The sequence below is a fragment of the Sinocyclocheilus rhinocerous genome, unplaced genomic scaffold (genome assembly GCF_001515625.1).
Source record: "Sinocyclocheilus rhinocerous isolate Xijiao unplaced genomic scaffold, SAMN03320098_v1.1 scaffold359, whole genome shotgun sequence".
Taxonomy (NCBI): domain Eukaryota; kingdom Metazoa; phylum Chordata; class Actinopteri; order Cypriniformes; family Cyprinidae; genus Sinocyclocheilus; species Sinocyclocheilus rhinocerous.
This window is the reverse complement of record NW_015652307.1, coordinates 550,031-563,518: the sequence shown is the minus strand read 5'-3', so window position 1 is coordinate 563,518 and position 13,488 is coordinate 550,031. Positions and strand designations below refer to the sequence as shown.

At 37.4% G+C, this 13,488-nt stretch overlaps 1 protein-coding gene across 1 annotated transcript in view; it reads left to right on the top strand.

Moving 5' to 3' along the window:
• The window catches only part of syngap1a (synaptic Ras GTPase activating protein 1a), a 53,201-nt gene that overhangs the window by 31,724 nt on the left and 7,989 nt on the right, over positions 1-13,488 (top strand). Inside the window, exons 5-10 of the mRNA XM_016520722.1 lie at positions 1,533-1,799; positions 4,453-4,689; positions 10,391-10,535; positions 10,674-10,695; positions 11,354-11,590; positions 12,479-12,680. Of these exons, the coding sequence (XP_016376208.1) occupies positions 1,533-1,799; positions 4,453-4,689; positions 10,391-10,535; positions 10,674-10,695; positions 11,354-11,590; positions 12,479-12,680 (1,110 nt within the window). The remainder of the gene's footprint in view (positions 1-1,532; positions 1,800-4,452; positions 4,690-10,390; positions 10,536-10,673; positions 10,696-11,353; positions 11,591-12,478; positions 12,681-13,488) is intronic.

The window sequence follows — 13,488 nt, the reverse complement described above, 5'->3', positions numbered from 1 at the left end:
CAGCACTTCATCACAACTTCTCTATACAGCTGGGTTCGTCAACCATAACTCCTTCCAGGACAGCCAAGAACCTTGGAGTTGTGATGGATGATCAGTTAAGCGTTACAGACCATATTGCTACAACGGCCCGGTCCTGCAGCTTTGTCTTATACAACATTAGGAAGATTAGACCCTTCCTATCAGAGCAAGCTGCACAACTCCTTGTCCAAGCTCTTGTTCTCTCCAGACTGGACTATTGTAATGCTCTCTTGGCGGGCCTTCCCACATGTACTATCAAGCCTCTGCAACTGATCCAGAATGCAGCAGCCAGAATGGTCTTCAACAAGCCGAAGAAAGCTCACATCACACCTCTCTTCATTAGTTTGCACTGGCTGCAAATAGCCACTCGCATCAAATTCAAGGTACTGATGCTTGCCTACAAAAAAACATCTAAAGACACATCTTTTTCGCCAGCACCTGACCAATTAATACTAGCACTTACCTATTCTATTCTATTTGGTCTAATTTATTTATATAAAAAAGAAAAGAAAAAAAAACACCTAGCAATGTGCGCTGTGCTAGACTAACTGAGACTGGTCACAGCACTTGTATATTGTTGCTCTCTTGTTGGTCTGATTGCTTCTGCTTTGTAAGTCGCTTTGGATAAAAACGTCTGCTAAATGTAAATGTAAATTTTTGGTCCATTTACTGAGAAAATAAAGACTAGATTGTAAATGTGATATAAGATCATTCGTCATCTCATAGTAGCCCACTTGCAAATTGATTCAGAGTCAGCAACGTCAGAATACTGAATGATATGGAGTCTTTAAATGGACATTTATTTTCCAAAATATATACTCAAAATGATTTTAAAACAACTTTTTGTTTTGCAGTCAATGCACTTCTATTGTTGGTTTTATAGAAGTATTTATTGACATGTCAGAACATTTATAAGACTTTTTTTTTTTTTGACACTATCCCAGATTTTAGCATTATTTATACTTTTAACATTGTATATTTATACTATTATTGTTTAATAAAAAATTTACTTAAACTTTGTTTAGTTTCCAAGGCAACATTTCAAATTTTCTTTTAGTTCAAATTTTTTCATTTGGTATTTTTTATTTTAGTATAATTTATGTATTACTATTATATGTTTTTTATTAATATTTTCAATTAGATTTTATTTTTAGTTTTATTTTAATTACATTTTTTGCAGTTTTGTTACATGCTTTTGTAATTTTTATTAGCTTTCGTTTTTCAAATAAAACTATTAGCCTAATTTTTTGTTCCTTGCCTTGCCTAAAGTTTTTATTTATTAATTTTTAATTTTATTTAATTTTATTTCAGTTAGTCAAGGCAACATTTCAAAATTTTGCTCAGTTAAAATTTTTCACGTAATATTTATTTTATATCAGCTTTATTCTAGTTAACGGAGATGTTTTTAATAGTTTTAGTTAACGATAATAACCCTGCTCTACACTTAACAAGTACATAAACCTTTGTCAAGCATTGTAAATAAACGTGTCTGTTTTATGTTAATATTGTTGCAGGATAACAGCCGTCGTGTTGATAATGTGCTGAAGCTGTGGATCATCGAGGCCCGTGATCTTCCTCCGAAGAAGCGCTATTACTGCGAGCTGTGTCTGGACGACATGCTGTACGCGCGAACCACCAGCAAACCGCGCACAGACACCGTGTTCTGGGGCGAACACTTCGAGTTCAACAACCTGCCGGCCATCCGCAGCCTCAGACTGCACCTGTACAAGGAGACGGACAAGAAGAGACGCAAGGTCTGCTCATACATGAGTACCGCTGCGGTCACACCACAAACTACTAGGGATGCAACGATATCAAAATCTCACGATACGATAATATTGCGATATGAAGTTCACGACACAATATTTATTGCAATATTTGAAAAAAAAGTCAAATGAAGAATTGGAAAAAAAATGTACATTTGTACATTTTAAAGTTAAATTATTCTATCTAATGCACTTTGAGAATTCCAAATTAAGAGCTCCAACCCATGTTCTTAACTAAGAAAACTTAAGTCAGAAAAAAAGTCAGTGATTTGACTCGTACCTGAACTTATAAGAAGTTTAAATATATTTTAAAAACTACACTTTTTGCCTGGATGACCTATCGTTTCATATCGTCATGTGACCACGGTTTTTATTAAATTGTAATGATCAAAAACCTGTATAATCAATTGTATTAAAATTATAATTAGAAAATCTTAGAATTTGTTGCGATTTTAACAATATAGGGCCCTATAAAATCCATTTTATTTTTTCCCAAATTCCATGAATTGCATTTTTTTTCCCAAAGTCCGTTTTAATTCTGTTTTCCTTTTTAATTTTTCTGAATTCCATTTTTAAGCTTTAATTAAATTTCAATAATCAAAAACCATGTCTATTCAATTGAATTCATAAAATTGTATAATTTATAAAAATTTTATCAGTAATAGAGCCTATGATGTCAGCTTTATTCTTTCCTGATTTCCATGTTTTCCTTTTGAATTTTTTTTAAATTCAATTTTAATGCTTTAAATTTCAGTAATCAAAAAGCATGTCTAATCAATTGAATTCATAAAACTTTACAAATGTAATCCTTTATTACGGTTTGAATAATAGGCTACTATGAAATGTTTTATTTATTTGTTTTTAGAAATGCTGTACAAAAACGGTGGTAATCAAATAAATGCGTAAACTTCAACTATTTAATGTTTTTTGAATGTAAAAAAGGTGCAATTTTAAGAATTTATGTAATGGTTTAAAATAATTAAAACTTTAAAAACATTTTATTTCAGATAGTTGTAATTTTCATTTAGTTTAACGTGATGTTCTAAAGTAAACTAAAACTGAAATAAAACATGTATAAAAACTTATAGACATTAACAACCAAGAAAAACTAATAAAAATGACAAAAAACAATAAAATACTTCAAAAATTTAAAATGCTAAAATCTAGGCCTAATTCAAATAACAAAAACTATAATAGTATCCCATTTATACTAAAATAACATTGCATGAAACCTAGGGATGTAACGATATGATCAATATCGTGATACCAAAACTGTCTCGATATTATCGTGGTCACATGACGATATGAAACGATAGGTCTTCCGGGCAAAAAGTATAGCTTTTAAAATATATTTGTTTTGGGCCATTATGCTATCTGTCAAACGAACTCAAAGCGAAAGCACAATATGCTTCATCTCTTCATCAAGTCTGTTTTCGCTGCGTGTTTTAAAGTGATTATTATTCTAATTTGTTTGGCTTCCTAAAACAACAGTGTGAATGTAATTTAGACTGAGACAGTAGATCACAAATAAAAAGAGGGTTGAGTCCGCTTAAAGTTCAGGTACGAGTCAAATCACTGACTTTTTTCTGACTTTAAGTTTTCTTAGTTGAGAACATGGGTTGGAGCTCTTAATTTGGAATTCTCAAAGTGCATTAGATAGAATAATTAAACTTTAAAATGTACAAAATTGTAAAAAAAATAAATAAATTTCTTCATTTGTCTTTTTATTTTTAAATATTGCAATAAATATCGTATCGTGGACTTCATATCGCAATATTATCGTATCGTGAGATTTTGATATCGTTACATCCCTAATGAAACCACAAAACATATAATACATATTTAATACATATAAAACATATTTAATATTAATTTTTAAGTTTTTGTAACAGATGCTGTTTTATAGAGTTTGCCATGAACACGACTAGAAAAAATTTGAATATGTGAAAAAGACGCGAAATAAGTCTCGAAAATATCCAGTGTCTCCGTGATAAAAATAATGCTATCTAGTGCTGTCAAATCGAGATTAATCGCATCCAAAATAAAAGTTTTTGTTTACACAGTATATGTGTGTGTATTGTGTATATTTATTATGTGTATATATAAATACACACACATACAGTATACATTTAGAAAATATTTATTATATATATTATTCATATAATTTATATTATAAATAAATATATTTAATATATAAACATTTTTCTGAATTAAGACAGTATATCACAAATAAAAAGAGGGTTGAGTCCCCTTTAAAGTTCAGGTACAAGTCAATTCACTCACTTTTTAAGTTTTCTTAGGAACATGGGTTGGAGCTCTTAATTTTGGACTCTCCAAGTGCATAGAATAATTTAACTTTAAAATTTACAAAATTGTCATTTTTTTCGCAATAATTTCTCAATAAATATTGTATCGTGGACTTCATATCGCAATATTATCGTATCGTGAGATTTTGATATCGTTACATCCCTAATGAAACCACAAAACATATAATACATATTTAATACATATAAAACATATTTAATATTAATTTTTAAGTTTTTGTAACAGATGCTGTTTTATAGAGTTTGCCATGAACACGACTAGAAAAAATTTGAATATGTGAAAAAGACGCGAAATAAGTCTCGAAAATATCCAGTGTCTCCGTGATAAAAATAATGCTATCTAGTGCTGTCAAATCGATGGCGTGGGCAGCGGGAAGATCATCAACGCCTCGCTGCGCCTCAAGTGCCGCTACCAGACCATGAACATCCTTCCCATGGAGCTGTACAAGGAGTTCGCCGAGTACGTGACCAACAACTACCGGACTCTGTGCGGCGTCCTGGAGCCGCTGCTGAGCGCCAAGAGCAAGGAGGAGGTGGCCTGTGCGCTGGTGCATATCCTGCAGAGCACCGGCAAAGCCAAGGTCAGAGCGCTCCGCTCACGTCCATAGGCCACGTACACACTGCAGGTTTCAGGAGCGACAGCCGCATTTAAATGCAGGAGTGAGGCCCGTAAATTATTGCTCTAAAGCCCTGAGGTAAAGTCAGTGTTGCCAGATCTTCATAGAAAAAAAACAACAAACAAGGACAAGCACAAAAACACTAAAACACCCAAATGCTTTGTTTTATAACACACACACACACACACAAAAATCATATATCTCATATCTGCAATAGACCACTTTATTAACTCCATCTTTATGAGCTAAGACCAAACAACATGCCTAAAAGCGCTTGTAAATATGAGGACATGGCAACACTGCAAGACAGCGCTCTCTAAAGCAGCCTCCCGAGCATTAACAAAACACAGCACGTCGGGAAGCTGCCTCCTTGTCATTTCTGACTTACAACAAAAAACAGAACAATGTCTAAAAGCTGCTGTGTGACAAGATGTACAGCAAACAAGCTAAAAAAACAGATCTACGTAGGGTTGTGACGTATGGGATTTTTTCTTACCTCGGTGAAGAAGCAAAAAATCATTTCCGCCGCCGCCGCAGAAATCTGTAATGAACAAGAACCCATGAGGCTTGTAAATGAACATGGAAATGAATAATAATAAAGCAGTCTTCTTTATTATGCAAATTATAATAACAATAACAATATTTATTTTTAGAAGTTTGTTGTTCCCTTTCAGACGGTCACTCTCGACGTCATGTCGGTGACCGACGAAATGGGAACTCGCTTAAAGAGACCAAACCACTTCGAGTGTAAACTAAACAAGCCAATACACATTGGCATGCGATGATTGCATCCAGCTGCCGCTGATCAAAGCGTGAGCATTAAAAGGCAGCCGGAGCAATGCATACCAGCTTTTCGCTTCGGTCACGATCGCTGCCTCATGTGTCTTGGGCATTAAACGCGCTGAGGTTGCGTTCGCGGATGAGTCATGTTCCCATTGCGGGAAGATGACCATCTCGGAGCTGCGGGCCAGGCTCTGTTTCCTCCAGGGGGGGCGGAGCTCCGTTGCCTCTGCCGCGATCTAGTGTTCGGCAAGGACTACTTCGGGCAGTAGCACAGGCGGTCTGAGGGTTACAGTGGTGGCAAACCCCTCAGGGAACCAACCCTCGGGAGACCATCGCTCCTCTAGCGCTTCGCAACCAGTCGAGCCGCCAAAGATATCCTTCGGTGCTCCTCCCGACGACCGGATGTCGATCACTGCTTCGGAGGGAGAGCTCTCTGGAGAGGAAGATTCGGCTGCGCTGCCGCCCTCCAGGACAGTGGCAACATCTGAATCAGATCCGAAGATGTCGGCTATGCTTTCCCGGGCTTCCAAGAGGGTAGGGCTCGAGTGGAAACCTCCACCGCGGCCCAAGCCCTCAAGGTTGGATGATTGGTTTCTCGGGGTGGCTCGCGCTGGTTCTCAGCGCCCCGCCCCAGTTACTTTCTTCCCAAAGGTGCATGAGGAGCTCACCGGGTCATGGACGGCACCTTTTACTGCCGGAATCGTCTGGTCTGACCGGCGGTGCTTATACGGCTTGTGGAGAAGCTGCCTCCGCCTTACACGGTATGCCGTTACTGCAGGTTTATCAGGCCAAGGCACTGAAGGACCTGCACGAGGGTGGTCACGATCCGGTAGTTCTGAAAGAGCTCCGAACCGCCACTGACCTCGCGCTCCAAGCGACGAAGGTCACAGCGAGTTCTCTGGGTAACAACCTGAGGTGAGTTCTTACCTCAAACGGGTAGAAGCACTGAGAGGCCCCCGTTTAGTGTCGGCTTGCTAAGAGCCCCGGCCTACACCAAAAAGGGGCGCAGGAGGCTCGCACAGGACACTGGAAGGGGCAGCATCCATGGCTCTTTGGTAGGGATCCCAATTCGTCGGTCACTGACGTGACGTCGAGAGTGACCCGACTGAAAGGGAACGTCTCTTCACCATGGCTGCTGTACCACCGCTGAGCGGCCGGGTTACCGTCTCGGCTCCGAAGCGAAAACCTGGTATGCGTTGCACCTGCTGCCTTTTTATGTTCACGCTGTGATCAGCGGCAGCTGGATGCAATCATCGCATGCCAATGTGCATTGGCTCATTTAGTTTACACTCAAAGTGGATTGGTCTCTCTAAGCGAGATCCCAATTCGTCGGTCACCGACGTGACGTCTCCGTTCCCTCCTTCAGGGAACGAAGGTTACATGCGTAATCGAGATGTTTTTTCGATATCTTTTGAGTTTAATGGGAATTATGGAACCGTTTTTGTCATTGTTTGTTACCCATTCTTTGTACAATAAATTATTAAAAGAATAACAACCTGAGAAAGCTGCAGAAAGAACAAGCGTAGCTCAACACGAGCGAGTTGTGCTAAACTTCGATTCCTATTTCTTTAGACATTGTTTTTCGGGTGACAGTCCGTGGATATAAACGCACTCGTTGAAACTTTTAATAATTCATAGTTTGTAACAGCAAATTATGCTACATTTATAACAACAACCTTTTTTAAAGTGCAACATAAAAGAGGCTTTTTTTAATTAGTTTTTTTTTAAGTGCAACATCAGGCTAGCCTATAGTCTGTGCAAGTGTTCGGCTGTTTTACTACTGCGCCGCTTAAGTGAATCGGCTAGTCCTGCTGCTTTATTTTTCGGTCGTTATGTTTCGTGCCAGGAAAACCAACATGTTCACTTTGTCTGGTTTCAGTGAGGATCTTAACGGAGTGACAATGTGGACAGCGGTGAAACAAAATTATGTTGGTCTAGTAGTGCTGTGTTCAAAATATCGATACGACGATGTATCGTCACAGAGATTTGACGATACGAGTATCGATACAGCTGGCCCTGTATCGATATTGTGGCACGTGTGCAGCAGTGGCATGTGCACGTGCTCTCTCTCCGCTGAGGATAAACGCGCTTGCTTTCTGAAAACACCGCTTAGCTTGCAGTTTAGCAATCTCCACTTCAATATTCTATTCTCAGAAAAGTGATTCATCAACTGTTCATTTATGAGAGAGAAAAAGGGAGAGCGAGAGAGAGAGATAGAGAGGCTGTGTATGTATGAATTACCACCGTTTTGCCGCGTTTCTCTATTTGTATAGATAACATTGTGCTTAATGGGAAAACCAGTTTATGGCATTTTTAGACACATATTTCATAAAGCAAAATGGTATATCAAATCATTTTGTTATACATTTTATAGCATAGTTGAGAACCATCCTTAAACAAAGTTAGGTATAAAAAAATCCTGAAAGCTAAAAATTGATTGGTGATTTAAATCAAATGAGGTCAACTGCCTGCTCTGCCAATAGTTAGAAATGGCACTATAGTAAGCAGTGTTTAATAAACAGCTGTTTTACTAAATTCTTCTGAGGTGAAATTCAGTGCAGTCCTGTATCGTGATTCGTATCGTGGCCTCTGTATCGTGATACGTATCGTATCGTGACTTTGCTGGTGATACACAGCCCTATTGTCTAGTGCCCCTTTTCCTAACCTTCCTTTTGTTTGAGAAATGATCTGAATGAAATACTCTGACATCTAACTATTTGTGTCCTTAAACGCTTGTTTTTGGCTCGACAGCTTATAAAAACGTAGTTCTGGGTTTTTTAGCTTGTTTGCTGTACATCTTGTCACACAGCAGCTTTTAGGCATTGTTCTGTTTTTTGTTATAAGTCAGAAAATACAAGGAGGCAGCTTCCCGCAATACAGAGTCAACGGAGAGCGTTGGATTGTTTTCCCCCCGGTGGGCGTGGCCTAAATGTGTTCTGCCTCTGTAGCAACATTTTGGCGTCTTGCGGGAGTGGAGAAGAATTTAGCCGTTTGGTATCTGGCTAAAGACTCTTTTTGTCCGTTTATTTTAACTAAACTACCGCTGATAGACGTGCTGTGTTTGGTTAATGCTCGGGAGGCTGCTTTAGAGAGCGAGAGCGTTGGATTGTTTTCCCCCCGGTGGGCGTGGCCTAAATGTGTTCTGCCTCTGTAGCAACATTTTGGCGTCTTGCGGGAGTGGAGAAGAATTTAGCCGTTTGGTATCTGGCTAAAGACTCTTTTTGTCCGTTTATTTTAACTAAACTACCGCTGATAGACGTGCTGTGTTTGGTTAATGCTCGGGAGGCTGCTTTAGAGAGCGCTGTCTTGCAGTGTTGCCATGTCCTCATATTTACAAGCGCTTTTAAGCATGTTGTTTGGTCTTAGCTCATAAAGATGGGCACTTTATGGAGTTAATAAAGTGGTTTGTTGCAGATATGAGATATATGATTTTTTGTGTGTGTGTGTGTTATAAAACAAAGCATTTGGTGTTTTAGTGTTTTTTGTGCTTGTCTTTTTTCTATGAAGATCTGGCAACACTGACACTTAACCGCAGGACTCGTGAGCGCAACTAACTCAGGTTAAGACTTCTTTCACTGTTATTTTCTTGCATCTCACATACAGACACATTTCTGATGCACGTTCAAATACGTCATTAACAGCTAGTTTGTTCAGTTCAGTTCCGTACACACGGTGTAGAATTTCTGTAAATGCGGTTGTCACTCCCGTATTTTATTGAATTATGTGTGTACAGAACGCGATTAAGGAGTAAGAGGTGAACTGACAACTGAATTTAGCTGCAGAGAAAATAGAGCTGGGGCCGGTTGCAGACTGATCATAACTTTTTAAAATTCAGTTATGAAAAGATAGATTGGTCTTATTTGTATTGGAAAAGCAAGACCGATAACCACTTGGCAACTGCTAGTACGTTTTGTATAGAATTTTCTTTACTCTTTACTTCAAAAAATATGTCTAAAAAGGGTAATATTTCATGTATTTGAGGGCATGTTAGCTCAGCATTGCCGTCTAATCAGCTAATATTGTCTTAAATAGCCTGCATAGCACTTCATCTTTTATAACATGGGATCAGATATATTCAATCTTGATATGTATGTTTATATATACAATTTTTTTATTTCTAATATAAATTTTATTAATATAAATATAGACATGTAAATATTTTCAAAATATATACATGCATGTGTGTGTATTTATTTATAATAGTGCTTTCAAATCGATGAAAAAAAATTAACTAATTAATCGTGATGAAATGAAATTAATCGTGATTAATGCCACCTACATTAAAGTTTTTAAATATACTTTTATATTGCTAATAAATGTCATATTTACCTGTGCCCTTCAGCAGAAATATACAGAAATTGAAGTTATCAAACACTAAATTCTAAATTAAATATAGATGAATCCTTGAAGCTATAAAAGTTATTGATTTCCTCTTTTTTTTTTTCTTTTGTTCTTTGATTAATAGACATCACAGCAGCTGGTTATTAGGTTGTTTTGGCTGCTATTACTTTAAGAGCTGCTGCTCTGCTGCCCACTTCAGGTCTTAGTCTCTATTAATGAGCTGATGAGTTAAATCGGGTGTTAGATGAGGGAGACGGTGCTGGGCTGCTCCAGGACAGTTTTGAAAACCATTTCAGAGACAATTGCGATTAATCGTTTAACAGCACTAATAGACATATTTAAAAATAATAATAATAATAATATAAATTAGAAAAACGCAACAACAAAATTACTAAAACTTCAACAAAAATTTAAAACTTTAAAAAATATTTTTTTTTAATTCAAACTACTAATAAAAGACTACATTACTACTAAAAGATCACGTGAAGGATCCCTGTGAAGTGGCCAGGCAAGCTGATGTCAAGCGTGTGTGTGTGTTCAGGACTTCCTGTCTGATATGGCCATGAGTGAGGTGGATCGCTTCATCAACCGCGAGCATGTGATCTTCAGAGAAAACACACTGGCCACCAAAGCCATCGAGGAGTTCCTGAAGCTGATCGCGCATCGCTATCTCAAAGACACCATCGGTGAGTGAGTGAGTGAGTGAGTGTGTGTGTGTGTGTGAGAGAGAGAGAGAAAGAGAGAGTGTGTGTGTGAGAGAGAGAGAGTGTGTGTGTGTGTGTGTGTGAGAGGATGATGAAGATGATGACAGTGATGCTCTGCAGGAGAGTTCATCCGCTCACACTGGTCAGTTCCTGTCAGCTGACCAATCCTTGCTTCAGTAACTTTAACACTTTCACATATTCACGGATCTCTGGTGTCACATGACATGCAGCTAAACTAATACACCATTTGATCTTTTTATAGTGTTTCATTTTGATTTGTTTTTATTTACATTTATTTAGATTTTGCGTTTTAATTATTTATTACAAAATGTTTTATTTTGGTTACATGTGTTTTAAAATTTTATTTCAATTTTACATTTTTATGATGTAGTTCATTTTAATTTATGTAGTTTATTTTAGTAGTTTTATTTTGAAATTATTAATTTTTTACATTTTTATGATTTAATTATTATTGTGTTATTTTAATTGTTTTTATGTTTATTTCAATTGTACATTTTTGTAGTTAATTAGTTTTTTATTAGTTTTTATTTTTAATTTTATTTCAATTTTATTATTTAATTAATTATTAGTAAGTGTTTTATTTTGATTGTATTTATTATTATTTTTTAAATTTTACGTTTTTTTTAATGTAGTTAATCAGTGTTTTATTTTGATGCAATGTACTAGATTAGACATACTAATTCATAGCTTCCAGAGCTGTGTGAAAGCCAGTGTTGAAGTGCGAGGTGCTTTTAGTGTAGGGATGGCAGTGCATGATGGGATGTGTTCTCTCTCTGCAGCGTGTTTCCTCGCGAGCTGAAAGAGGTGTTTGCGTCGTGGCGTGTGCGCTGTGCTGAGCGCGGCCGGGAGGACATCGCTGACCATCTCATCAGCTCCTCTCTCTTCCTGCGCTTCCTGTGTCCCGCCATCATGTCCCCGTCTCTGTTCAGTCTGACGCAGGAGTATCCATCTGAACGCACCTCTCGAACCCTCACGCTCATCGCCAAGGTGGTGCAGAGCCTGGCCAGCTTTTCCAAGTCAGTCACTAGAGTCCAGCGTCATCCAGTCATCCTCACGCGTCACATGACCCTCACTGACACCACCTCACTTCCCCATGCAGCCGGCGACACCAGTGTTGTTCTAGCATCCGTAACACACTCTTATAGTCTCACCATTACAGTTCTGCTTAATATATGTGACCCTGTAGCACAAAACCAGTCATAAGGGTCAATTTTATGAATTTGAGATGTATACATCGTCAAACGGCACAAATAAATCAATGTATGGGAAACACTGGTAATGTATATCGAAATATCGGAAATGTGTTTAAAAATCATATCACCGTTATTGAAAAAAATTATATCGCGATACATATTGATATTGAATTATTGTCCAGCCCTAATTTGAGACTTTAGTCTTTGCAACTTTACAGATCTTCTTTATGCACCAAGAGCTTGTAACACTCCAAAGAGAAAGGAAAACTTGAAATAACATCATATGACCCTTTAATATTTAGAAGTAGTTTTATTTTCATTTTAGTTTAAAGTTTTAATAATTTTGTGTTTTGTCATTTTTATTTATTTTTCTTTTTTAAATATGTATATAGTTTTTAATCATTTTATTTCATTTTTGGTTTTTGTTATTTTAGCGCTTCAGCTTAAAATATATGAAAATAAGAATTGTTGCCTGGCAACTAGCTGAAATAAAAAAAAAATTTATCTTATTTTTTTATATGTTTCCGTTATTGTTCAGTTTAGTAATAGAAGTATTTTGAGTTAGTGATAATAACTCTGCTCTGCTGCTGTGTGTCTCATGGTGTTTAGAGGTGATCTTCAGTCTGTTGGCTCGTCACTTATCGTCTGTCTCTCTCTCTCTCTCTCTCTCTCTCTCTCTCTCTCACACTGCTGTGTGTGTGTTCTCTGCAGGTTCAGTGGGAAGGAGGACTATCTGGGCTTCATGAATGAGTTCCTGGAGATGGAGTGGGGCTCCATGCAGCAGTTCCTGTACGAGATCTCTAATCTGGAGTGTGTGAGTAACGCCGGGGCGTTCGAGGGCTACATCGACCTGGGCCGCGAGCTCTCCATCCTGCACAGTCTGCTGTGGGAGGTCATGGCGCAGCTGAGTAAGGTACGACCCACTGTTCATTTCGCTGACCCATCATTTTCGTCAACGACATTTTTTCACAGTTGAAAACGAGACGATAAAAACTCTTTTTTTAAATAAATAAAAAATCAATAACGAACAGTGTTGGGGAAAGTTACTTTTAAAAGTAATGCATTACAATGTTGCGTTACTCCCTAAAAAATTTACGAATTACGTTACTTAGTTACTTTTTATGGAAAGTAATGCGTTATGTTACTTTTGAGTTACTTTTTAAATCTGGGCAGGGCTTGCTTGTTTGTTTTTAATATTAAAATAAGTTCCTCTTTTACAAACGTAAAAGCCCTTTCACACCAAAAGTGAAATGAATACGGCTCAAGCTGAAGGAAATGTAAATTCACGTCTGTACAGTAGAGGGCGCAGCTCAAACTAATCACATGAAGAATATGACGCAGGAGAAGAAAGTTCAACACTATTCAGCAATAACACAAATTATACACAAATGTAATTTTTGCTTATTGTTATGGATGAATTGGATCATTGAAGGTCAGCAGCAAAGACATTAGTTAATAAAATGGGATTAAATACATAAATGATATTTGTCTTATTTAACATATTTAATTATTGCAGGTTTGTATAATATTCTGAGTTTGCATTTGACTGTTTTTATTGATTTTGAGGAACACTGAATCTGTTTTTGAGTAAACACATGTTGATATTTAGTCTAGAACTACAGTAAGATCATGTTCACACACAACGCTCTGCACTTACTCCTGATTTCTGTCACCATGGCAACACCAGAGCTGTCACTCAACACATGGAAACAAAGTAACTG